Here is a 26,329-nt window from a genome sequence, read left to right as displayed (position 1 = left end):
ATTTGGTCCTCAATACTTGGCAGAATACATGACATATATTGGATATTCACTTCATCTGTTGGATGGATAAATGAAATGGATGGATGGATGGATGGATGGATGGATGGATGGATGGATGGATAGGCAGATGCATAGACAGACATACATTTAACCTTAGAGACAGTGATGTTAAACATTACATGTGCTGCCTCCAACTCTGACTATCAGTGATCCTAGGAGTCCCTCACTAGGGCTGTCATGGAGCAGAACTGAGGACCAATGAGGACAAACACAGGAGCACTTGTCAGCTCATTGTAAAGGGGATCTTGCTCTCAGCCTGTGCTGGGGAAGCCTGGAATGGTCTGCCCCAGAAGTACACCAACATAAGGCTTTATAGAAAGAGCTCAATCATGGGCCAGAAAATCTTTAAGGCCTATATGTCTTGGATTCTATGATTCCATAAAATATGTTGCTTGTACAATGAATCCTTAATCAAGATTTCACTGCTGTATTCCAGCCTAGAATACGATGAATTAGTGGGAGCTCATCCTGCCAACCAAGTCTCTATTTTGTCATTCTCTCCCTCAATCTCCCACTCACTATTTGTCAAGAGATGGTGCTATTAATTAGACTGAGAGAGTCCCTCCTCAAAAACATTTGCAAAATAACCATAAGTCATTTGAAATGTATATAAATTTCTCTTTGCTAATACTTCCTTCATAATTATCTAGACACTGAGTCTTTCTTAAAGCAATCAGCACGTTTGATCCATTACTTGCTAAAGAAATATAAGTTATACAACATAACACAGTCATGGGTAATTCTACTCATAATAATGGGATTGAGGATAGATCTATAGGATATTCCTTGGTTGGGTGGTTATTAATATCAGATCAGGGGGCACCTGGGTAACTCAGTCACTTGTGTGTCCAACTCTTGATTTCGGCTCAGGCTGTGATCCCAGAGTCATGGGATTGAGCCCTGCATTGGACTCTGTACTGAGCATGGAGCCTACTTAAGATACTGTCTTTCTCTTTCTCCCGCTCCCCACCCTACTGCCCCCCACCCCTCTCCCCTGCTCACACTATCTCTCCCTTAAAAAAATTTTTTTTACCAGATTGGTGACATAATATACCATAATATCTGAGTAATCCTCTGTTGTTTGTGGGGAGTGAGATCTGAAGTTCACTGAGGACCAGACTCTAGATGCAATAAAACTGTCCAGAGCAGTTATAAGATACTTTAGAGACAAGATCCTGGACTCTGTTGTTTGGTTGATTGCTTAATGATGGATTTTTGTTTGAGGCTTCATAAGACCCTCCTCTATAATCTCTACCCACCCTGCAGCCTCCTACCCTACCAGTTCTGTACTGTCTACACCCAGACCAGCCACTCTGAACTATTCACCTCTCCTCAACCTGTCCATTGCATGTTCATGATTCTGTCTGTGCCTTTGCAGAAATGACCCTTCCCTCTTACAGGGTCAATCACTTCCTGTACATGCTGTGACCAAAGCTGGCGTCCTGCTGTGGTTGTATACAGCCCTCTCCCAGCAAGCAGATCGTGCATCCTCTGGATACCTCTTCACTGGACCATTTATACCTGTAACATACACTCACCAACTCAGTGTTGAAATGGAAGAGGAAAAAAGATATAAGGAATGCCCCTCAGCCAGTCCTTGTGTCATTTTGCCAGCTAGATGCACCCCTTGACCTTCACCTGCAAAACTCCTAATCGTACTTTAAGATCTAAATCTAATCTCTTCCCCCCTGCTAATGTTTCTCAATACTAAGTTATTTACAATCTGTGTCGTTCATTTAACATTTAGTGTGAACTGCTTTGTCCTGTTGGTATCCTTTCATATATAAATGTCTTAAGCCCCAAGTAGATGGTTATCTAGCCAGTCCTTCTTTATATTATTTTGGGATACTTCTTCCCCCTCACACCACCACTGAGCTGTGCACAGAACAGCCACTCTGTGAATATTTGTGTGTTGATCAAGCAACTTGTATCTTGTATCTTCCACAATGTCTGCCTCATCACAGGATAAATAATTGCTAATCAATTGATTGAGTTGGAAATGTAGCACTTCACCCACCACAAATCTTCTGTTTTGTAACGTGAGTCATCCACCAAAGTGTCAACACGTTTGGGAAGCTGCCATGTAACAGTAGAAGAGTTAAAGTTAGCTCTGTTGACTCTGGCTTGGCAGACTAAGCCAGGGAGAAAAATAAAACCTCTTCCAAATTTTCCACGCAACCAAAAAGCACAGAGCTTTGGAACTCTGTGCAAAATGAACCATTACTCCAAGTTTGTTAGAAATATATGAGGATAGCTTGGAAGATCATGGAATCATGGAAAAGAATTGTTCAAATATGGTTAAATTCTCTGTTACAGCATTACGAGCAGGGCATCATAAAAATTCATTTGTATGAAATGCAGGGCAGCTTAGGAGACAGGTTAATGAAGTCAAAGTGAGCCATCTGGGGAGGACGGGAAGCAGTCACGTCATACCCTCCAACAGTCTGCCACATGGGTGTCAGTGATCCGGTCGGGTTTTCGTTGTTGTCTTTTGTTTGTTTGTTCTAAATATAAATGTGAGTTGCCAACCCCCATTCCTAGTTATAGTCAACTAGGTTAGTTGGGCCAACGCTCCTCGTCAAATTTTTTTTGTTTTAATAAAATATACATAACGTAAAATTTACCATGTTCACCACTTTTAAATGTATGGTTCTGTGGCATTAAGTACCTTCATACTGTTTTGCAGTCATCATGCCATCTGCCGCCAGGTCTTTTTCATCTTCCCAGGCTGAAACTCTGTCCACATTAAACACTAACTCCCCCTCCTCCCTTTCCCCAGCCCTTCGCAACCACCCTTCTACTTTCTGCCTCTGACTTCACTACTCTAGGAACTTCGTATAAGTGGACTTACATGTTTGACCTTATGTGTCTGGCTTATTTCACCTGATATAACGCCCCCAAGTTTCTTCTGTGTTGTAGTATGTATCATATTAGGGATCCATTTTTACAAATGAGAAGTAGAAACTCTGATAATTCATCTAAGGTCACTTTCTGTGTGGCCTAAAGTAGAGACTATTTAATATTTAGGTACCTAATTAATAATACTAATTGTTAACTATAAGCCTGAACTATGCCAAACACCTAACATATATTATTTTCATGCAGTTTCTTCAAAAAACCCTATGAGTTCATTATCTGTGTCTTAGAATGAGAACCTAGATCAGAAATGAAGAACTGGCCCAAGGTTAAGGTCCTCTAGCTAGGCCCTCGTGGCACTGGCTAGTCTAGATCTTGTGCCCCTCCATAAGAGATTCTATTAGATGATTTCCCCAAAACAATTTTCATATGTATATACATGCATGTGGGGGGCAGGAACATGGGCCATGCTCCCCAGGAGGCGAGAGCATGAACACCGTCCCTCCTGAGGAGCTTAGCATGAGACACTCATTGGGAAGTACCAGGAGAAGTTACAGGGATTGATGGAAATAAAACCCTGGGGGTGTTTGGAAACTTCCCTGAGGACTTGACAAGTGTTTGATGTGAAAAAGCATTTCTTGCCTGCAAAACGTGCGTCTCTGAGGAGCTCTTAAGTTGCCACCACGCGAGATGACTGGGAACTGGGGAGGGGGGGCGGGGGAGGCAGGTTTGAAAGCAGCTCTACTCAAGCTGCACCCAGCAAGTTCCTTTTTCCCTGGCTCTGACTCTCCCTCCATCAAGGCCTGGATTGGAGTTGTCTTTCCCAAGGCAGTAACTGTCAGAGGCACCATCTGGTTTGGTTTCTTGTGACTGACTCCCAGGAACAGAAATCCCTCTGGGAAGAAATCGTAACCACAGCAGTGGCAGTGACAGGCACTGCTGATGCTGGCTAGCTAGGAACTGGGGGGGGGCGCCCCCCCCGGACCTCACTTAGAACGGCCCACCAGGGAGCATTGAGCCTACAACCTACCATTCTGAGAATAAGAAAAGCAGACCTCTTAGTTCTGGAAAGTGTGGGGGTAAGGGATGCAGGCTAGAAAAGCGTAGTTGATGGAGAGGGGCTATAAGTTGTCCAGAGTGTCTGTTATAAGTCGAGGTCCACCTTCTACAAGAAGACTTTCTCAGTGGGCTCTACCAAGCCATAATCCAACCTCATGAAGCCAACTCCCTTCCTTCTTGCTTTGATCATGAATATTACTAATGCATCTTGTGTTCATGCATTAGCCTGTCAAGAAATTGCCCGCCAGATCAGGGCCCCTTTCTCTTTCATTCCATGCAGCTTGCAAATGCTGCTTGCTGGCTGGCTGGCTCCTTTCCTCTGCATGTGCATTTGCTTTAGAAACTCATCTGTCCTCTGAAGTAACTGTTGGACTGTTAGAGCTGGAAGGGGCCTCGAGCCCATTCAGTCCAGCCATCTCACTGGGGAGGCCACACAGATGTTGCTGGGGCTTGGACTAGGACCCGGGTCTCCTGCCTCCCACACCTATATTCTTTCTTTACATTAAACCAGTGATATCTCTTTCAGAGAAAACCCCAGAGCAGTTCATTAGGAAAGTGATATAGAATCACTGTATGCTGTCTTATAATCAGATTTTATTTTCTCCTCTTTTTTAGAGTATAGACATATACTAAATATATACTATATATAGTATATTATATATATTTATGAAATATGTATGTATATATGAAATATTGTATATATGTATATATGAAATATATATATGAAATATATTTCATATATACATATATACATGAAAGGTAAAGAAGAAAAAATAATTTACTTAATTTCCAGATGACTTATTTAAATGGTGCCTAATTCTGAGTGATAATTCATCACTCTCCCTGACCTGTCGTCCTCACTGAACTTTCCCAGCCACAGCTAACCAATGTGCTCATGCCACCCTTGGCCACAGGTCAGATTCCAAGCCCACAAAAGGAGATTTCAAAGAAGGATGTAAGAAATACAGGTCGTCCTCCCCGTAGTGCCGTTCCTCTCCTGACGCGTCCTGGGAATAGGGGAAGGAGATGGGACAGACTAATGGTTGAGCTCTCAGGGTGGCAGCCTCCATCCTAGCAGGCTCCAGACATGCCCCACTCAGCCGACACAACCCCAGGAGTAGGGTGGTGACCCTCACTTCACAAGGGGTTAAGTAAACTGCCCCAAGTCACACAGAAAGCAAAGGGCAGAGTAGGGACTACAACTCAGGTCTCTAGGTGCAAATTCTGGGCTCCTCTGCATTCTACCAGGCCCCTTTTCATTCTGTATTTTCAGGAGCAGCCTTGAACAGATACTCCCTTCCATTCTCCTTTTTCCATCATCCTGTTCCCTTGCCTGAGCCAACCCCCACCCCCACCCTGTGAAAGCATTCTGCACCCTCCTGATGGTGCGCGGGACATTGCCTTGTGGGGCTTCCCACTGACCTTCTGCATGATACATGCAGGAGACACATTAAAAGTGAACAGGGGAATTCCTGTTTTCTTTACTCAGAAAACGGAACCCACCCCATGGCAGCACCTGGGTCAGGAATTTAGAAAAAGACAGTGACCTGAGTAGAAGAGAGTATACATAGCCTACACCCATATCCTCTGTGCTGTGTATAGGACAAGAGAGATACGCATTATACATGTGACATCGCACATAACCCATGATACTGGAAACAGGGAAACATCAGGTAGTTGTGTATCCTCAGAAGTAAATGAAAGAATCCAGTGTGAGGCTGACCCGTGTGACAGACCAAATGGACATTATTGTGTTGAGTAGTCCCAGCACGAATAGGTGGCATCTGCAGTAACTACTGGTGGTAAATGATCTACTCCAGGATGTGTCCAGTGGCCAAGAACATGAAGTAGCTGCTCTTGTCACAGATGGAAAAGCCAACCACTGTGGGTGTTGCAGGAGCTGAGCTTTGGCTGCATCCCATGGAAGGGTTTTATTTCACATTTGGAACCTGTCTAGTTGCCAGAGTAAACCAAGTGGTTGTGTAATAGAAGTAATCCAACCCTCACTAGCACTCAGACCCCTTGTCCCTTCTTTCCAGCGATGCTTGGTTAGCCCCACATTCTTTCAGAGTCTATTGCTGGCACACTGTGAACTGGAGCACAGCCAGCCACCTAGCAGTACTTTTGATACTTGTTAATTTTATCACTTATTTGGTCAGGAAGAAAAGAAAGAGCTAGGGCAGGATTCCTCTTAAACATGTCTGATTTCGACACTCCTCTACTAATCCAGACTCGATCATGTGCAGCACCCAAACATCCCCTTCCATAGGTTTAAGGTTAGTTAGTGCTTCGGGAGAAGGAGGCCTGAAAATACAGGCTCCCTGCCCACAGGTGCGTCCGCCATGCAGCCCAGCGCTGCCACTTGCCCACAGGAGGCTGCCCCTCAGTTCCTGGGAGGGGGGCGGGCAGCCGGACACATAGGACAGCAGAGTTCGGTGCACCTTGGCAATCACACCGGAGCAGGGAACAGGACCCAAGGAGAAGTAAGTTTCAGAAAAAGTTCTGAGCCATGTTTCCAGCTTCATGAGCCAGGTTGGATCTCTGAGAATGAGAACTGAAGGAAGCCAGGTAGGAAAACACAAAAGGTGGGAGGCTGGTTAGAGCAGTGAACCACAGCATCGTTCAGCTCCTCTGTGCATGGGCAAGCATGGGCTGTCCTGTGTCCTTTTTCTCACCAGAGGTAAGGCAGAATGATCTGGATCCCTTTCACAGGCCCTGGAGAGCCCAGCCTCGTGTTACATGAGTAGTACCACATAGATGCTCACGGGGAAGCACCAGAGGAAAGAGTCGTTTGCTGAAGGAGGATGCGAGGTGGGAGTGCCACATGGCTGATTTCAATGCAGCACCAGCCCCATCACAGAGACAAGGGGAACAGTCCTCCACTTGGGCTCCTCCCGGGTTGCTGCAGGACCTCTGCAGACCTCTGGTCCCCATATGTGAACCTGTTGGGTCGGGACTCCCCTCACTCGCTTACCTCTGTCCAGCTCAGTGCCTGGAACGCGCTGTCTGTTCAAGAACTGAATCAGTCTCTGAGTTAGACGAGTGATAAGCCCTTGAAGCTCAAACATTCTCGGGTTCTCAATCCAAAGTCTCTGTTAAAAATCCAAGCTCCAACCAGTGACCAACTCGTTTCCGCCAATATCCTAATGCAGTGAAATTCCAGCACTAAAAGAAATGTTTAGACTCTTCTTCAGACTTACTGTAAGGAAATTTGCCCTCACAAACTCCATAAGGGATATTCTCATTTCTTCTGCCTATGACTAGAAGCTATCAGGTACAGAAGAGAGAATTGTCAATGTAGTCTCTTCTCTCTTTCCGGGAAGGTTTCTTGTCTGAAGGCTATGCCCACGTGAGTCTGGGGGGAAGGCTTTGACAGCTTCACTCTGCCCAGCCAACTGTGTGTGGACAGGAGCTGCGACTGCACCCCTCCCCAACCCCCCTTTTATGCTCTCCCTGCAAGCCCTCTTAATTTCCCAACAGCTGTTTGGCTTTGCAACATGCCTTTTAATGGCCCCATAAGCAGGAAAGACCTTTTTTTTTTTTTTTTAATTTTTTTTATTGTTTTTAATTTTATTTTTTATTTTTTAAAATTTACATCCAAATTAGTTAGCATATAGTGAAACAATGATTTCAGGAGTAGATTCCTTAATTCCCCTTACCCATTTAGCCCACCCCCCCTCCCACAAGCCCTCCAGTAACCCTCTGTTTGTTATCCATATTTAAGTCTCTTATGTTTTGTTCCCCTTCCTGTTTTTATATTATTTTTGCCTTCCTTCCCTTACATTCATCTGTTTTGTATCTTAAAGTCCTCATATGAGTGAAGTCATATGATATTTGTCTTTCTCTAATTTTGCTTAGCATAATACCCTCTAGTTCCATCGACAGAGTTGCAAATGACAAGATTTCAGTCTTTTTGACTGTCAAGTAATACTCCATTGTATATATGGGAAAGACCTCTTAAAAAGCATCCATGTTCCAGGGATTCCCACTCTATGTCACAGTTACGCCTCATGTCTGGCTTGTTAGTCAAAGAGCAGAGCTAGAAAGGAACATGGGCTTACTCCATCTCTTGAATAGAAGGATTAAGGGCAATTCCCTTCTCAATAGCTTGCAAGCCTTGTCACTTCTTAGGAAAAGTTAGGGTAGAAGGAAGAGGCTGGAGAAGGGAAAAGAAGACAAGGAGGAGTGTGGTGGAGTGCTCAGGCATGGTAGCTAATATTGGGCTCTGAAACCAAACTGCCTAGTTTCCTTGTGTGTATTTGTAATGAGGTGAAAATTAACCATTTTTGGGGCGCCCGAGTGGCTCAGTTGGTTAAGCGTCTGACTTCGGCTCAGGTCATGATCTCGTGGTTCGTGGGTTCGAGCCCCATGTCGGGCTCTGTGCTGACAGCTCAGAGCCTGGAGCCTGCTTCGGATTCTGTGTGTGTCTCTCTCTCTGCCCCTCCCCCACTCATGCTCTGCCTCTGTCTCTCAAAAATAAATAAACATTGAAAATTAACCATTTTTGAAGTGGGAGGGTCATTGGCAGTTAGGACATTCTCGATGTTAGGCAGCCACACTACCTACCTAGTTCCAAAGCATTTTCTTCACCCCAAAAGAAAACCTTGTGCCTGATGTTAACCTTCACACTGCCAGTTATCTTACCAGCAAAAGATGCGCTTACTTGGAAATAACAGAGAATTACAATCTGGAACAAGCCAGCTACAGCACAATCATAGGCAAATCTAACAAACACAAGCGAAGAATATTATTTTATAGAGAAGGAGGAAGTTGAGAGGGGTTGTTTTGGACAAAAGTTAATTGCAGAGAAGCAGGAGTTCAGGGTGATGGTGGTTTCTCACTGGCTGTGTTGCAGGGGTGGTTGATCTCCTGTAGGAGATGCTTCCCTGTTGGGACCTGTAATTGACAATTGCTTCCTGTTGAGACTCTTCTGTTGAGGTCTGTAACTGACACTTCCCTTGGAGTCTGTAGTTGACAATTCTTCTTGTAATTGACATTGAGTGGAAGGGCTCTCCCTTGTAGGCTCCCCTTCTAGCATCCCAGTCCCCTTTATTAATTTTCACACCATTAAGCGGTTTCTACCTGTACCTCCTTCCCCCACCCTCTGGCAACCGCCAGTCTGCTTTCTATCATACGGATTTCCCTATTCTGGATATATCATGTGAATGAAATCATGCAGTATGTGATCTGCTGTGTCTGGCTTCTTTCACTTAGCATGTTTTGGGGGTTTATCCACATTGCAGCATGTATCATTAATTCATTCCTTCAATGACTAAATAATATTCCATTGTACAGGTCCACCATATGGCTATACCATATTTTGTTTATCTATTAATCCATTGACGGCCATATCCACTGTTTGGCTATGAAAATTTTCGTACAGGTCTTTGTTTGAATACATGCTTTCAGTTCTTTGGGGTGTATATACCTAGGAGTAGAAGGGCTGGCTCATATGGTAATTCCATGTTTAACTCTTTGAGGACCCACCAAGCTGTTTTCCACAGTGGCTGCACGATTGCATTCCCTCCAGATGGCCTGGTTTCAAATCCAGCCCTGCCACTTAGTAGCTGTGTGAACTTGGGCAAGTTATTTTTTTCTCTGTGCCTCAGTTTCCTTATTTTTATAACCAGGACAAGAGTGCTAGGAACTCAGTGGGGTTTTGATGCTTACATGAGTTAATGCCTGCAAAGGGCTTACGGTGGTTCCTGGTACATAAGAAGCACTATATCAACGCTGCTCTCATTGAGTGACAGTGAGGGTCATGGCAGATAAAAGGTTGAGAAGCTTTTTGACCACAAAAAGGCCACATTGGGTGGTATAAAAGAATCAAAAGAGCTCTAATTCAGATACTTGGAGTTGGGCACTGAGGGCATCCCTCCTCTTGAGAAATCCATCGTCTTAACCTGGTCAGTGACGAGCCATGAGACCCTTCAGGTCTGTGACGCTGTAGTTCTCGGGGACAACCCCCTCCTCAAGGATGAGGAGACTCATGACCAATTGCCAGCTCCACTGCTTTCAGTCCTCCAACAAGCAAATGAGGACAGGAGTATGTCCTACCAACTAAAATCTTCAAAAAGAAGTTTCTAGAAAACAAAAGTAAGTCTTCTTTCTCTCCCCAGTGATGTTAGGAAAAGGCAAAGCTGGTTGATTTTCAGTTGAAGCTACTGAATTATCACCAAATATTCTGCCAAATTTTATTTCTCTCAAATTATAAAATTAATCCATATGTTTATGATTCATTTACACCTCACTCATCAAAATGTTTTATAAAAGCTGTTTGAATCCCAGGAATCCTTCTAGGGGCCTTCTGGGAAGCATATAGAGACAAGATGATAAATTTTTCCCATTCATCTTTGGTTGGGCATCCCAGCATGCAGAGTGGCCATATTATGAACTCTTCAGCTAAGTAAGAGATGCCTGAGTGAACCAACGAAAGCACATACCAACAGTTGCCACAAGGATACTTTTGCCTCACACTCAAGTTCTTCATAATTTGCAGAGCCCTGTCCCTTTCTGACTAGGTCTTTGCAACAGATTGGAAAGGTTGATGGTGTAAGTGCTATGCTGTTAACCTCTTTCAACAGAGGAGAAACTGAGACCCAGGAAAGGTGTGTCGTGGCCCAGCTGCCACTGACTTGCAGGGGGCCTCTGTCTCCCTCACTGGCACAGGGAATTAGGAGGCTAGTGGAGGTGCCCCCCACCCGCAGGAAACCATCACACCCATCACCAGGTCACTGACAACCTGGGCCCCCAGATCCTATCACCACACTTGTTTTAGTAAATGTTGGCATCATCTTCAAGCATCTATGATTCCTATGCCCTCCTTCTCACTCCTTAACTAATTTTTCCTCCTCTAGAATCTTCCATCTCTCAGAAACTCAGGATGTTGCAGCCTCCTTCCTTGATGATGTCAAATTGAAAAAAAGGCCTGTCTTCTGCACCTGGGGGAGGCAGTGTGGAGTCTTTCCAGTGGCCACAAGAGGCCCAGTGCCACTGGGCACAGTTGGGCTGTACTTTTGCAGTGGAACGCTTCTTATGGACCCCAGCAGGGCAGGCCTTGCCTTTCCAGCAGCAATGGAAGGCCTGTCCAAATATACCTGAAACACACAGGCACACCTGTGGAGAAGCATGTTCACAGAGCAGCCGCACCAGGAGCTGTGGCTTCACGTGTCTCTGTGAAGACTAAGTTCTGCAAAAGGCCCCACTACCTGGAACTCGGAAGCATGTCTGTATGGCACAATTGTCTCTATGCTTTCCATGGCCTGTTAGAGGTGCAAACAGAGTGATACCGCTCAGCCTTTTAGGCGGCTAGAGCCCCCAGAGCCAATCCCGGCCTTGTGACTGCAGTGTGCCTTCCAAATATGTTTTCTGTGACGTGAGAAAGGTGGAGGCTTGCTGGCCTTGGCTCCTGACCATCTCTGCTTAGCAGAGTCCCCTGAGGAACTGATAAAAAGCCCAGAAACCCAGAGCCCACATCCCACCTATCCAGGGCTTGGCCCAGGAAATCAGACTTGTAAGAAACATCCTGCCCAGGGAACTTGAATGCAGCTAGTCCAGTGGGAACCAGCATTCTTGATTATTCAAGTCAGTGGTCTCCCAACCACCACCTCTCAGGAAGCCTGTAAGAGGTGCAGGCTGTTAGTGATGGTGATGTCTCTGTCACACCATGCCAGTAGGCCCCGGATCCCATCCTATTCTCCTCTGGGGTTGATCTGGTCAGAGCCGGCAACACCGTTCCTACAGGCGGCAGGCACGTCTGTCCCTCACTTACCTGCCTTTCTCTTCCATTCTCCAGGACACACAAGACAAGCCACTGCTACCGCATCACCTACCGCCACATGGAGAGGACCTTGTCCCAGAGAGAGGTCAGGCGTGTCCACCAGGCTGTGCAGGAGGCCGCCGTGCAGCTGCTGAGAGTGGAGGGCAGATTTTGATGGCACTGCTTGGACCAGGCTGCAGCCTCTCGGGGCTCCAGGATTTGTGAGGGAGAAAAGGATATTGTTTGTAGGCTGAGACATCAGTCATGTTTTGATAAATGGGTCAGTTTTAGGACTTTCAGAAAATAAAAGATCACTCTTGAGAGACTGTTGACATAGCATCTGTCTTTTATTTGGGAAAAGAGGAGGGAAATGGAACGATAATATAAGAGTTCCCTCCTATTCCTTTAAGAAATGCTTTGCCCGTTGGCACTTAGTGTGGTTAATTGGTCCCTGGGTTCCATTAAAGTGTAAACACCAGGCATGATTTCTTGCCTGACAGGCTCTTCCACCCATGTAATAAGTGAAGCCACACAAAGGGATATCACAAACTCAAGATACCAGAAGATTGTTTGAATCAGCCTCTGTACTTACTTTCTTCTCTTCATTTTCTGCTTTGCAAAGGGCAGGCTTCAAACAGGGCACTAATGAAATGCCAGGACCCCCCTCAAAAGTGAAGGCAGTCACATGTCTGCATGGGGCAGCGTATTTCTTGCTTTTCATAAACCCATGGCTCAGAGTCAGGCTCTGGCTTCACTCCCTTCTGGCCCACTGGCGAGAAAAGAAAGGAGCAAGAGGCTGGGAAGCACGCAGGGGCCAGGTCCTTGAATCCCTGCGAGTTTGATTGCCTAACAGGAGGCCTCTGCTTCCGGAGACGACCTTTAAGGAAGAATATAGGGCTTTGATGTTCCCTCCTTTCCATCCCAAGCACTTTGTAGTCTGCCTGCCTCGCTCCTGACCATTTTTAATAATCAGATTCCATCCCTGGCATGATGCTGGAGGCTGATGGACGACCACAAGGGCTGGAATAAATATTTGATGAGGGGTGGCCATTATCAGCTAGCAGCATGGGGGGTGGGCAGCTGCTCTCCAAAGGGGCCTTAATGTCATTTTACAGTGTTATTCATTTGTACTTTTCCTTTGGATTTTCAAGGGAATTAAGGGAGCAGTGCCCCAACTCCTGCACCCATGCATGGCATCAAACTGCTGTCCTGAGGCCCCCTCGATGCAGTTACTAAAGCGGATAGATCTTGTGTGGAATGCACACCATGATTAGTAATATCTTCTTCAGGAGTGTTTGCCAGCAGACCGTTTCTGACTAGCCTTAGGCTGTGTTTCAGAGAGCCATCTTCTCCCCAAGACCAGTTAGGCATTTATTAATATTCTGTAACAACCCAAGTTAGGTGGATAACACCCAGAAAATCACGGTGCCACCCCATGGCCCACAAATATTTGTCCAATACCGTGCTTGTGCCAAACCTTATACTCGGGCCTGGGGTAGGAGTGACATTCAGGAAGGTTCACAGAGGACTTTTCTGAATGTTTCCTCTCAATACTCTATAATGTATATCCATTATCTAACATTTTACTAATGAGGTACTAAGGCCTAAAGATGTCACAGGATTAGACCAGGAACAATACCCTCACACTCAGGCCTGCCCCCTCCAAATTAGCACCTTCTGCCTACACAGACATTGGTTGGTGGTCGGGTCTGTGCCTCCCTCCTGCTCCTTGGGCCTCTGTTCTTTTCTAAGAACTCCAGCTGCATGAGCTTGTGCTGACCCCCTCTTTCTAATCTAGTGGGCTGACACTCACACCAAAGCAGACCCGCCCCATCCAGCTCTTGACTTTTTTCATGGTTCCCATAGGAAAATAAGTAATGAGAAAGGAAACAATGGGAAAGATAATTTAATCCATAAGATGAACAGCACCTTGCAATTCAAAAACAGACAATTCTGTATAACGTAGAGCATGGTGACTAACACCAGCACCGTCACTGTGACCCTCCAGAATGCTCGGTTCCCTCCTTCATAAAATGGGAGTAATAATAACACCTACTACAGAGGTTGATTGTGAGGACCCAGTGAGACCTCTCATGTGCTATACTTGGCATAGAACCTGGAACCTAACAAGCCAGCAGTAAATGATACCTGCTCTGATCATGATTCAGGTGGGAAACAGTAGAACCATGGAATATTGCAACTGGAACAGCTCCTGGGAGCAGCCACATCTGCCCCTAGCTGAGTGTCTACACATGAGGACCCTGGAGTCCGGAGGGGCAAGATGGCTTCCCTGAGGGCATAACTAGTTACTGTAGAGCTGTGCCCAGAACTGGGCTTTCTAGAGCCGTTTTCCACAACACCACACTGAGTCAGGCATCCTGAGCGTGACTTTACGTGAGAGGCAGGAAGGCTCAGGCTAGGGTTGCAGCCATGTCCTGGAGTTGAAGGCCAAGTATGCTTCAGGCCCATGCATCACTTATCCATGTCAACAGGCCTCTCAAGACGCCAGGCAGCCAGAGGTCAGCAGACACTGGCTACTCTGAAGGTCATGGTGATAAATTCTGTGACCAACTGCAGCTCAAGGGTGGAGCCATTTACCCCTTTGTCCCCTCCTTGCTTTTCCCTCTTCCGGATGAGTGACACCGTGAACTGATTCCCCTGTGCTGTACCCTGTGACTTATCATTCCTGGAACCAGCCAGTCACCACAACACTGGCCCTGTGCTCCCAGCCATTGGCTGGTGGCCCGATAGTCAAGAAAAGAAAAAGGAAACCCTTCGACACTGGATGTTCTTTTATTTTTTAAATTCATTTTCATGCATCAGAGGAAACGAGTTAACTCAAAGAATTTACGGCAGCCTCCAAATGCCCACACGTGGACTCTACTTACTGAGACACCCCAGTGGGCACATTGTGTCCTCCATTCTCATGCTAGGAGTCTTCCAGTCTTCACAGTGACTACTGTCACAGCGCTTACAGGCTACGAGCCAGGGCCATCTGCCTCCACCCATCTGTAGGCCACGTAAGTATTTGCCTGGTAGTGGAAGCGTCACATGACAGTGACATTGATGTGGCTAATATCGTCGTGTTTCTGGCACAGTACTCCACCTTCATTCAGCTGTTTAGAGTGGGGACTGCTGTTCTACACAACTGATGGAGCCATGGAGTCATAGAAAGAGAGACCAAGTCCAGCCCTCATGGAGTTTATAGGCCTTCTCTTATTCAAACCTTACAAGCCCCTAGAGCTGGTCCCATTATCTCTCATTTCCAGGTGCAAGATTAAGGTGCACAGGGAAATGTTACAAAACCAGCAGCACTGGAGAAGGTCCTTCTGACCCCCCGGCCTGTGCTCTTGACATTGCCTCCCACTCCTCCCTGTGCACCTGCCCAGGCACTGAGACAACAGTAGTCAGGGCTGGGAGTTCATTCTGGACCACGGAAGAGGTGATGGACCGCATAGTGGTGGAGACCTCACCTGCAGGAGCTTCAAGTTTCAGGATAGTGACAGAAGCTACAGACAAGCCACAGGACCTCTCAGTGAGATGCTAGGTCATCTGATGTAGGCTCTGGGGGCCAGCTTTGGGTTCTATGTCAAAACCACTAGAAGCCGCTTTTTATCTTCTGATGCTCAAAACCTTCAATAGATTTATACATGTAGCCATCGCTGCTTCTGGACAGAAAGTCAGATTCAAGGTCACTTTCAGAGTCGAAAAGGTCAGCTCCTGAGTGACAGGGGAGAACCAAAACTGAGCAATCTAGAACCCTGTAAGGGCAATCGGTGCTCCCAGGAAAGTGTCCCAGCACCGGGATAAGGAGGAAATGTGGTTATTCCTGACCTCAGCAATTACTCAAGGTCGTGTTGACTCCGAGATTTCTGGGTGGCTTCTGTACCCAGAAATGCCTTACTGCTTTGAAAGCAGTCAAGAGAAAACAAATTACTGGTACTTTTTCCTCCCATCCCTGAGCCCTGTGGCCATTCTCAGGAAGGGAGCAGTGCAGGGATGTTCCACTGGGCACAGGGCCAAGCCTGAGGCTGAGACCCAGGTCTAAACCCAGCTCTGCTCCAGGTGGGTCATCTAGCATCCCTAAGGCTTAATTTCCTCCACACTAAAACAAAGGTGGTAATCCCTGCCCTTCTTACTGCAGAGTACGAAATGAATGGCTCAGCAAGCACTAAGAAAGCTGTGCGTAAAACTCTCAAGTATTTCATGTTAACCTCACAACAACTCTGAAAGTAATCACAGTATGTCTGCTTAGGGGTTGAACACATCAAGCCCAAGGCCAGGACTAGGCTTCTCTAGTCAGTGGGTAATAGAGCTAGAATTTAAGGCCATTTGTCCGTAAGACTAAAAAGCCTATGGCCTTCCACCATGCCACGTCTGCCACATGTCTGCCACGCACAGAAGAGGGATGAAAACACCATCACAGCACATTGCCCTCTGCAGCCACAGCAATAAAACAAGGAACTCCCCCCTATAGCTTTCTCTCTCAAAATGAAGGCTAGGATGTGTGTGTGTGTGTGTGTGTGTGTGTGTGTGCACGCCTAATGTGGACACAAGCCTCACAGAGGGCTTGGTGTTCTCACCAAGAATCAAACAATGGAGGGGACGCCAGACCACACTGAGTTAACAGCAGAAATCAAGGAGGCCACTTGAGACTGGTTACACAATAAGGATCCATCCAGAAAGAGAATCAGTGTGCTACACCCTAAAGCAGCACTTCCCAGCCCATGTTCCCTGCCACACCCTCAGCTACTGGCCATTCCTGGGCAGGGTGAAGGTGCACCCGGGGCTGTGTACAGGTCATGGCTGGCCAGCCAGACAGCAGCACTTCGTCTTTCCCAGTCAAGAAAGGATTTTGGAAGACAATGTGTGGACTTGCCGTTTTACAGGGAAAACTTTAAAGTCTATTTTTAACATCTTTTCACCTATCAAGAGTGAATTATTTGGGGTGTCTGGGTGGGTGGCTCAGTCAATCTTCCAACTCTTGGTTTCGGCTCAGGTCATGATCTTAGGGTTTGTGAGTTTGAGCTCCGCATTGGGCTCTGTGCTAACCGTGCAGAGCTTGCTTGGGATTCTCTCTGTCCCTTTCTCTCTGCCACTCTCTCCCTCGCTCTCTGTGTCTCTCTCAAAACAAATAAACTTTAAAAAAGAGTGAATTATTTGAAGTCATCTATACTTTATTATTAATAAGAAATAACTAGGGTGCTGAAGCAACTCCATGGAAAAAAGAAAGTCTTTTCAACAAATGGTTCTGTAACTACTGGTTATCCGCATAAGAAAGAAAGAAAAGAATCTCAACCCTACTCCACACTTCACACAAAGAATAATTTGAGATGGAGCATAGAGCTAAATACAAAAGCCATAACTTGTAAGCCTTCAGGAAAAAAATATAAGGGACTATCTTTGTGACCTTGGATAAACAAAGATTTCTTAGAGAGGACACAGAAAAAAACTAGTAAAGAAAAGAATGATAAATTGGACTTTTTCAAGATTTAGAACTTCTATTCTTTGAAACACATCATTAAGAAAATGAATAGGCAAACCATAGATTGGGAGAAGATATTTGCAACCTGTATTTCACAAGGATTTATATCCAGAATGCACAAACAGTTCCTACGATTCAATGGTAATTTAAAAAGAACAAAACAAAACAAAACACCCTTTGAACGGAATGAGTGAATATTTGAACAAACACTTCACAAAAAGATTTATAAATGGCCAATAAGATGAAAAGATTCTCAGCCCTATTAGCCATCAGGAAACACATTTATGAAGTGATTGAGCAGACGGAACTAATCTACAGTGGCAAACGCAGATAGATCAGAGGTTGCTTGGGCCTGGGAAGTGATTGACTGAAAGGGGCACATGGGGCATTTTTAGGTGATGGAAACGTTCTATATCTTGAGAGGAGGGCAGTTACGTGGACAAATGCATTTGTCAAAACTCATCAAACCATACACTTGAAGATCTGTGCCTTTCACTGCATGTAAATTATGTATGTACAGTAACAAAGAGAAAAATTACCAAGCTCCTCTCACAGCCAAATGAATGCTACAACTCCAAGGCAGAGAAAGCTGCTCAGCTGTGTGGAAGCAGGGATTCTGGAAGACATGGGTAGAGAAGTGTCCAGAAGGACGCTGGAGGTGCACCTTGAGGTGCAACCATCTCCAGGAGAGGGGCAACACATGCTGGGGAGACTGGGTGAAGGTGGAGGAGTGAGGGTGCAAGACCACCCCGCACAGGACACAGGCGAGAAGTGATGGAGCCCTCAATGCTGTCCTTGGAGCTGGGGTACGTTGGGCGACTGGCTGGCTGACTCAATGGCACAGAGAAGAGAAGGAGGGGCCCCAAGGGTTGCTGATAGAGCCTCTGGTTTAGCCATATAGCTTCTCCCCAAAGTCCTTCTGAGCTAGAGCAGCACGGTGACAGTAGCCATACTCCCCTGCTCCAGCTGGGGCATCAAGCTTACAACAAAGCACATCCTGTGTCCATCTTCCACCCGGTGGGAAGCACCCAGGCATCACAGTGAAGCCCAGCAGCTGCCGATGGCTTCCAGGATCCACAGAGCAGCTCCCTCCCACCTAGGGGAGGTTCATACTGTGGCCGGATTGAGAAATCAGACTCCCATGACATTCTCCCTCCTGCCCTCAAGCCACCAGGCCTGACTATAGTCAGCGGTACTCCCTCCCTGGGTCAGAAGCTGGGAGGACCTGAAGGCTTGACCGAGGGGTCAAGATGCATGCTTTAGATATCAGATGTGAGCGGGGGCCCTGCCACTGACTGGCTGGGTGAACTTGAGGAGTTCCTGAGCCTCCTGACTCAGTTTCCCCATTTTACAAACGGGGGCACTAATCATACTCATTGTGATGGAGGTTAGGTGAGCTAAGGCATGGGAAGCTTTTAGCACAATGAGCTGTTACAGGTGTAGCAGTATTTTTCTGAAGCCCATGTTGAGAAAATGTTCAGGAACTGGTTGTGGGGGATGGATGCTCAACCATGTGAATGTATTAAAGTCCACGGAATTGTATGATTTGAAAGTGAATTTCAAGGTATGTGAATTATAATCCCAATAAAACTGATATTTTGGGGGTGCCTGGGTGGCTCAGTCAGTTAAGCGTTCCACTCTTGATTTCAGCTCAGGTCATGATCACACAGTTTGTGAGTTCGAGCCCTACGTCAGGTTCTCTGCTATCAGCTCAGAGCCCCCTTTGGATCCTCTGTCTCCCTCTCTCTCTGACCCTCACCTGCTCCCCCCCCCAAAATAAATAAGCATTAAAAAAATAATAATAAATAAAACTTATTTTTAAAGCATTAAGAATACTGACATTTAATAGTAATAAAATGTTATAAATATATATTTATCATATGACCCAGCAATTCCATTCCTAAAGTATTTCCCAAGAGAGATTTTAAAAAAGGATCTTCCTGAATTAGGACTGATGTGGATGTGATGTGCCTTCTCTGAAACTGGCAGCCAAGTCTGTCTTCCACTCCTTCCCTGGGATCTGGCCGCACCGAGGATTCAGCCAGCAGCTCCCACACAAGACTTGGAGCATATTTGACCACACACTTACCAGGGATGCTGTTTTCTGGTGATTAAAATGGAGTGTTCTACTTTCTGCCTTCTAGCACATGGACCTGGCAGCCTTCCACCCCTCCCCAGGGCTGGAGGGGCTGGCACTTGACCTCCTCAGAATGGCTCAGTGGGACAGCTACTTACTGTGTGATGTGGGGTTCCTGAAGTGTGAGCGTCACCCAAGAGCTTGTTAGGAATGCAGAGTCCCAGGCCCCTCCCCAGAATGCAATCAGAATCTGCATTTAATAAGATCCCTGGTGATTGGCGTGCACTAGATCTAAAGAAGCTTTGGGCTAGAGCAATGAGCACCTTCCAGAGCAAAGAGGATTGAACTCATCATTAAGGCTTAACCGGGCTGCAGAGAGAATGAGGAAGAAAATTCCACCCCTCAGACCCTTGTCCCCTGTTAGGAGCTGAACTGCATCTACCCAAAAAAGAGCTGTGGAAGTCCTAACCCCCACTTACTGCAGTGTGATCTTATTTGGAGACAGGGTCTTTGACAATGTAATTCGTTAAGATGAGATCATCCTGGAGTGAGCCTTGGTTCAGAAGGTCCAGTGTCCCTGAAGGAAGACGGCCACATGAGGACAGAGATGCACACAGAGGGAACGCCATGTGACATGTGCTGATACAGGCAGAGATTGGAGTTATGTAGCTCCAAGCCAAGGATCACCAAAGATCGCCAATAAACCACCAGTCACCAGGAAGAGGCAAGAGAGGATTCCAGAGGCAACAGAGCCCTGCTGACACCTTGAATTTGGACTTCTGGTCTCTGGAACTGTGAGAGAGTGAACTTCTGGTGTTTAAGCTCCCCAGTCTGTGGCACGTACTTAGGGCAACCTTAAGAAACTAATATAAGCCCCAAGCCAGAGGGACCAGCCCTCCTTCTCATTAGGACTCTGAAAAGAGGGTCACCTCACAGTTGCCCCTCCTCGCGGAATCTGCCTGGGAGTGAGCTGGGAAGCTGGAGCTGTGGTGTGTTTAGGTGGAGAGAGGCCTTCAAGTCTCACTTTCCCAAGAGACACTGGGTTTCTCTGGCCTTGAAGGAGCATCTCATGGGCCCCTTCAGGGAAACACTGAGAGGATAGCTGACTTGAGGGCCAGTATGTGGGCCTCAGGGACCAGAACACATGGGGGTGCTCCAGCCAGATAGCCCTGAAATGAGCCAGAGAAGGAGGGCCTGTTCATACAGAGAGTGCCAAGGCCGTGGGTGCTACCAGGCAGTGACCTTGGTGCCCGAGGTTGTCAGGGTGTGAGAGACAGAGGGGCCGTGGACTGCCTGTGACAAGAGGAAGAGCAAGTCTCAAATGCTTTTCATACACTAGGTGAGTCTTCTGGATCCTCCAGGAGTCCGCCCTGCACTGGGAAGGGAGTGACAAGAATCTGAGAATCTGCCTCCTGCTCCAGCCCCTGGTGGCAGGTAGTTGGGTGTGGCTCTGGGAGGGCGCTTTCACTGTGGCCCCAGCCAGTTCCAGTGACCACTTACTCCCCCAGGTCTGCCTAGGCAGAGGGTGTTCTGACTGTTTCAGAGGCATTCAAGGCATCACAAGTAATATCTCCCCACTTTCCTCCACCCCTGCTTCTCTTCCTTCTTTTTCTTTGTCTCCTCCCTCCCTCCTCTCCTCTTCCTTCCTCCCCAATCCCCTTGCCCCCCTCTCCCCGCCCCTGCTCAGCCCTCCTAGAGAATGCAGCTCTGGCCTGGATTAACTCAGCTCTGGATGAAGGGAATGCAGCCACAGCCCCGGCCAGATGGAAGGACACTGGCCTGCTCACCTGCTCACCCCTTTGATGAGGGAAACAGCACCTGGCAAATTGCCACTCCCTGGTGAGGGCAGCCACTAATTCTCCTGTCACTGCCCATTAATCACCTCATGTCCAGGCTGGGCACAGGCAGCAGAGCCTCTTAATAGCACGGGGAGAAACAGCTCATTGAGCTTCTCGGACAAGCCCCCCCAGAACCCAGAGGAGGGGATGCTAAGCAGTGTTGGCCTCCCGGCATCACGCCTCGGGGCTGGCTGGCTCTGATGCAGTTACGCTGTGCTATTCCAGTCAGGGCCCAGGCCCCAGGTTACCTGTGTTTGCTGGGCCAGCCCCGCCCCCCCCCCCCCACCCCCAGAAGGCTCTGAATGGTGTTTGCCAGTGACTCCACTTGGGACGGGCTAGTCTAATTCCTGGAGTTTAATGCTGTGTGGGGGCCTCAGGGCTTGAAAAATACTGTTTAATAGGGTCACTTAAAGCTCATTCTCAAGATAATGAAGATAACACAGACAGTTCACCAAGGTGGTTAGGAGCTTGGGCTTTGGAATCAGGCAGATGCAAGTTGAAATGTGGGATCCTTGAGCACAATGCCTCTTACTTAGCCTCACAGACCCACAGCTGTAGGATGAGATGTGAAATTGTCATAAGGATTAAGTGACACATTGCATGGAAAAGCAGCTAGCATTGGAGCTGGTAAGCAGGCACAGAAAGAAAAAGAAAGAAAGAAAGAAAGAAAGAAAGAGAAAAAGAAGGAAGGAAGGAAGGAAGGAAGGAAGGAAGGAAGGAGAAAGAAAGAAAGAAAGAAAGAAAGAAAGAAAGAAAGAAAGAAAAAGAAAAAGAAAGAAAATCTGGGTGTAGTTTCAGAGAGGACCACAATCCCAACTGAAGGGATTGTGAGGTCTGTGAAGTTTCTGGGGGAAAAAATATGGCACTTGGAGGTATCCAGGAAAATCTAGATCCAAAGAACCCTTAGTGATCATTTGTCCAGTAGCCCCATTTTAGAGATGAATTGCTGAGACCCAGAGAAGTAAAATGACTTGCTGTATTATATGGATGATTTCAACTATCAGATATCAGAATACCCAATCTAGACTGGCTTACACAATTATCTCAGAGAACGAGAAGCCTGCAGGGGACAGCTGATTCAGTGCTCTGATGCTGTTACTGAGACCTCAGGCTCTTCTCATCTTTGTGCTCTACCAACTGCAGCATGTGGACCATATCTTCCCCTCATGGTTGCAATATGGCTGCAAGCGCATCAACAAACATGTCTCCATACAACCTCCGAAAGCAAGAATGAAGATGGCAAAGCATCTTACTTTCTCTTCACAAATTTATTTTTATCATAGAGAAAGTATTTCTTAGCCTTCCTTCAAACCTCATCAGCCAGGATTAGTTCACATGCCCACACTCCAGCATCTCAAGGCAAGTGGGAAAGGAAGTATCTAGCATTTCCAGCCTCTGTTGTAGGAAAAAGGCTCTGCCAGAAAAAATAAGTGGAGTGGGGAATGTTATTTTATAGGAAGCCAACAGTGTCTCCCAGACTGGCCCAATGTCATGCAGCTACTTGCCAGTCAGAAACTACAGGGACTAGTTAAGCTGAAACATGGAGTCCAAACTGAACAGAGTGTGTAGAGGCTAGTCCAGGCAGGATGAGGCTGTGGAGGGCAGCCTGGGTGTGCTAGATACTGAAGCCACTCGACTAACAACTCCACTTCCCACAGGGCTCACCCCTCATGACCTTTCTGCCAGGGTGTTTGTCAGTGAGGGTGGCCAACATCCCTTTGTGGATTAATCAGTCAAGGACGTCAGTATTCATGACATGAAAGATGGCCCTCCAGAGCTGACGCTTTATGAAGTGTGTTTACTCACAGCCCATGCCTTTTCTTCTAGCGCTTTTAAGCTCTTTACAAATGTTCATTTATTTATGTCCATAACTCATGGTGAGGTAGATGACAAATATTCTTGCCAGTGATGAGAGCATTCAGTATGGAGACAAAGTGGAAGAACTTGTTCAAAACCACAGAGAAACCAGTGTTCTGATTCACAGGGGCTTACCATATTTGTTGTCAGGGACTGCATATCACCAGAAATCAAAATGCTAAACCCTTGGTCACTTTCTGAGGTTTAATGTCAAGATTGCAATTGTGGTTGATCCAAAGGCTTGGAGGTGGGAAGCAGCTGGGCCCAGGTGGGGGGCTTCATGTGGCTTTTAGTGGCAGGGCCCCGGGTTTTTTAAAAAACATATTTTATTGTCAAATTGGCTTCCATACAACACCCAATGCTCATCCCAACAAGTGCCCCCCTCAATGCCCATCACCCACTTTCCCCTCTTCCCCACCCCCCATCAACCCTCAGTTTGTTCTCAGTTTTTAAGAGTCTCTTATGGTTTGCCTCCCTCCCTCTCTGTAACTGTTTTTATTCCTCTCTTCCCCTCCCCCATGGTCTTCTGTTAAGTTTCTCAAGATCCACATATGAGTGAAAACATATGGTATCTGTCTTTCTCTGACCGACTTATTTCACTTAGCATAATACCCTCCAGTTCCATCCACATTGCTGCAAATGGCCAGATTTCATTCTTTCTCATTGCCAAGTAGTATTTCATTGTATATATAAACCACATCTTCTTTATCCATTCATCTGTTGATGGACAGTTAGGCTCTGTCCATAATTTGGCTATTATTGAAAGTGCTGCTATAAACATTGGGGTACATGTGCCCCTATGCATCAGCACTCCTGTATCCCTTGGGTAGATTCCTAGCAGAGCTATTGCTGGGTCATAGGGTAGATCTATTTTTAATTTTTTGAGGAACCTCCATACTGTTTTCCAGAGTGGCTGCACCAGTTTGCATTCCCACCAACAGTGTAAGAGCGTTCCCGTTTCTCCACATCCTCTCCAGCATCAATAGCCTCCTGATTTGTTCATTTTAGCCACTCTGACTGGTGTGAGGTGGTATCTGAGTGTGGTTTTGATTTGTATTTCCCTGATGAGGAGTGATGTTGAGAATCTTTTCATGTGTCCGTTGGCCATCTGGATGTCTTCTTTAGAAAAGTATCTATTCATGACTTCTGCACATTTCTTCACTGGATTATTTGTTTTTCAGGTGTGGAGTTTGATGAGTTTTTTTATAGCTTTTGGGTACTAGCCCTTTGTCTGATATGTCATTTGCAAATATCTTCTCCCATTCCATAGGTTGCCTTTTAGTTTTGTTGATTGTTTCCTTGGCAGTGCAGAAGCTTTTTATCTTGATGAGGCCCCAATAGTTCATTTTTGCTTTTAATTTCCTTGCCTTTGGAGGGCCGTGGTTTTAAGAAGGATGGTGAGAGATGCACTGGAGAGCTCTGGTGACATGACTGCAGGCTAAGAGCAAGAGAACACATCCATGACCTGGGAAGATGGCCAGGGAAGCAGGTGGGCATGACCACAAGGAGCCAGGCAGGGATCCCTGTGGGACACAGCAGAGGGGTGGAGAGGGTTGACATAGAAGGGAGATGGGAAAGAGAGATAAAGTCCCTGGGCTGAGAACAGTGGGGAGGATACTGCAGGGGAGGGGTCTGGAAAGAGACAGTGGTGTCCTTTGCCTGCACGTTTTCTCTGCTGGATCTATTGTCTCTGACCACACTGAGATCCTGGGGGAAGCTGAGCTCCATGTCTGGCTTCTTTGGGAGGCCAGACCATGCTGTGGCACCTAGAAGAAATGAACTCTCTCACTCTTCATTGCCTCATTCCTTGTCAAGGTCAGAACCACGGTAGCACAGCAAGCTGCTCCTTACGGTAGAGAGTTGGAAACTGAAGTCTTCATAGATTCCGTCACTTCCATGAGGCCTGACTGTTGGTGGTACAACGGAGGACAAACCCAGAGCTACAGGCCTAGCCTCAGACGTCTTCCTACCAGGCCAATGCTTTCACCATTTTTTTTTTACTACCAAGAAACTCATTTGTTACTTTTTTCCCCCCCAGGACCCCATGTTTTAAGAGATTTTTATCTACCAAACAACTGCATTTATCAAGTAATAATTTATTCATTTTCCCATTTTTAAATTAATCAAAAATATACATAACTTCCAGCCAGAGTCTGCTGATCAGCAGGAGATAACCCTTATTACCACCCTACGTTGATTTAATTCCTTCCAAAAGCAAAGAAACTTGACATTTTAGATAGCCTGAATAGCCTCATTGCGGGAATGTGGAGTTTTCCATTAAGCTTTGTGAAATATTCAGAACAGCTCCTAGACTCCTGCCACTAAATCATGGAGACCCTGGCCTCCAGGGACCCCCTAGTGGGAACCACTGCACCATATCATGCAGGAAGTAAGACACAAAGGGAATCTCATTGTCCCAGAGTCTTGCCACTACACTGTTACAGGGTTTGTGGCCTGGATCAAGCACCTACCAGCCAGGAGCCTGGACAGATGACTCAATCTCCCTAAGCCTCAGTTTTCACATCAGTGAGATGGGAATGAGGCATTAGTCAGAGTTCTTAGTAACAAGCAGCAGAAAAAAAAAAAAACAAAAACATGTTCATATCAAGGAAGGGAAAAGGGGTATTAAAAAGATGCTGAGGGAAAAAGTGGGACTGCTCCCCTGTAAGTTAAAACCATATGACCCATTGGTTTTAACCCATTCCATTCCCAGGTATAAACCCCAAAGAACTGAACACAGGTGTTCAAACACTTCTACATGACTATTCACAACAGCTCTACTCACAACAGCCAAAAGTTAGAAACAATCTAAATGTCTATCAGTGGATGAATGAATAAACAAACATACAACAGAATATTATTCAGCCATAAAAAGGAATGAAGTTCTGATAACACGCTACAACATGGGTGAACCCTGGAAACATTGTGTTTATTGACAGAAGCCAGACACGAAAGATCCCATAACGATTCCATTCATGTGAAGTATCCAATGGGCAGATCCATAGGGACAGAATTCAGATTAGCGGTTGCCAGGGGCTGGGGTGTGGACAGGTGAGGAGTGGAAAGAAATTGCTTAGTGGGTATAGGGTTTCCATCAGAGGCGATAAAGAAATTCTAGAACTAGATGGTGGTGATGGTTGTAATAACACCGAGAAAGTGCTTGATGCCACTACAATTGAAAATGGTTTTGGGTGCTTGGGTGACTCAGTTGGTTAAGCGTCTGACTCTTGATTTTGGTTCAGGTCATGACCTCACATTTGTGAGATCCTCGCTGGGCATGGGGTCTGCTTAAGATTCTCTCTCCCTCTGCTCTTACTCTGCTTATGAACTCTCTCTCT

The 26,329-nt window shown here is 46.4% G+C and overlaps 1 protein-coding gene across 9 annotated transcripts in view; it reads left to right on the top strand.

The window, feature by feature from the left end:
• FARS2 (phenylalanyl-tRNA synthetase 2, mitochondrial) overlaps positions 1-26,329 on the top strand; it is a 621,462-nt gene that overhangs the window by 528,191 nt on the left and 66,942 nt on the right. For 4 of the 9 annotated variants that reach the window (XM_040460417.1, XM_040460419.1, XM_040460425.1 and 1 more), the window contains one exon: positions 11,771-12,071. The exons of 3 other annotated variants lie outside the window; for them this stretch is intronic. In XM_040460417.1, coding sequence (XP_040316351.1) covers positions 11,771-11,909 — 139 coding nt within the window. In that variant the 3' untranslated portion in view covers positions 11,910-12,071. Of the gene's footprint in view, positions 1-11,770; positions 12,072-26,329 lie in introns of those variants that run through there. 2 more of the 9 variants (XR_005786117.1, XM_040460423.1) reach the window with 2 other exon arrangements.

This window comes from Herpailurus yagouaroundi, unplaced genomic scaffold (genome assembly GCF_014898765.1).
Source record: "Herpailurus yagouaroundi ecotype Mexico unplaced genomic scaffold, PumYag 250, whole genome shotgun sequence".
Taxonomy (NCBI): Eukaryota; Metazoa; Chordata; class Mammalia; order Carnivora; family Felidae; genus Herpailurus; species Herpailurus yagouaroundi.
The sequence above is the reverse complement of the archived record's forward strand: the minus strand, read 5'-3'. Positions and strand labels throughout refer to the sequence as shown.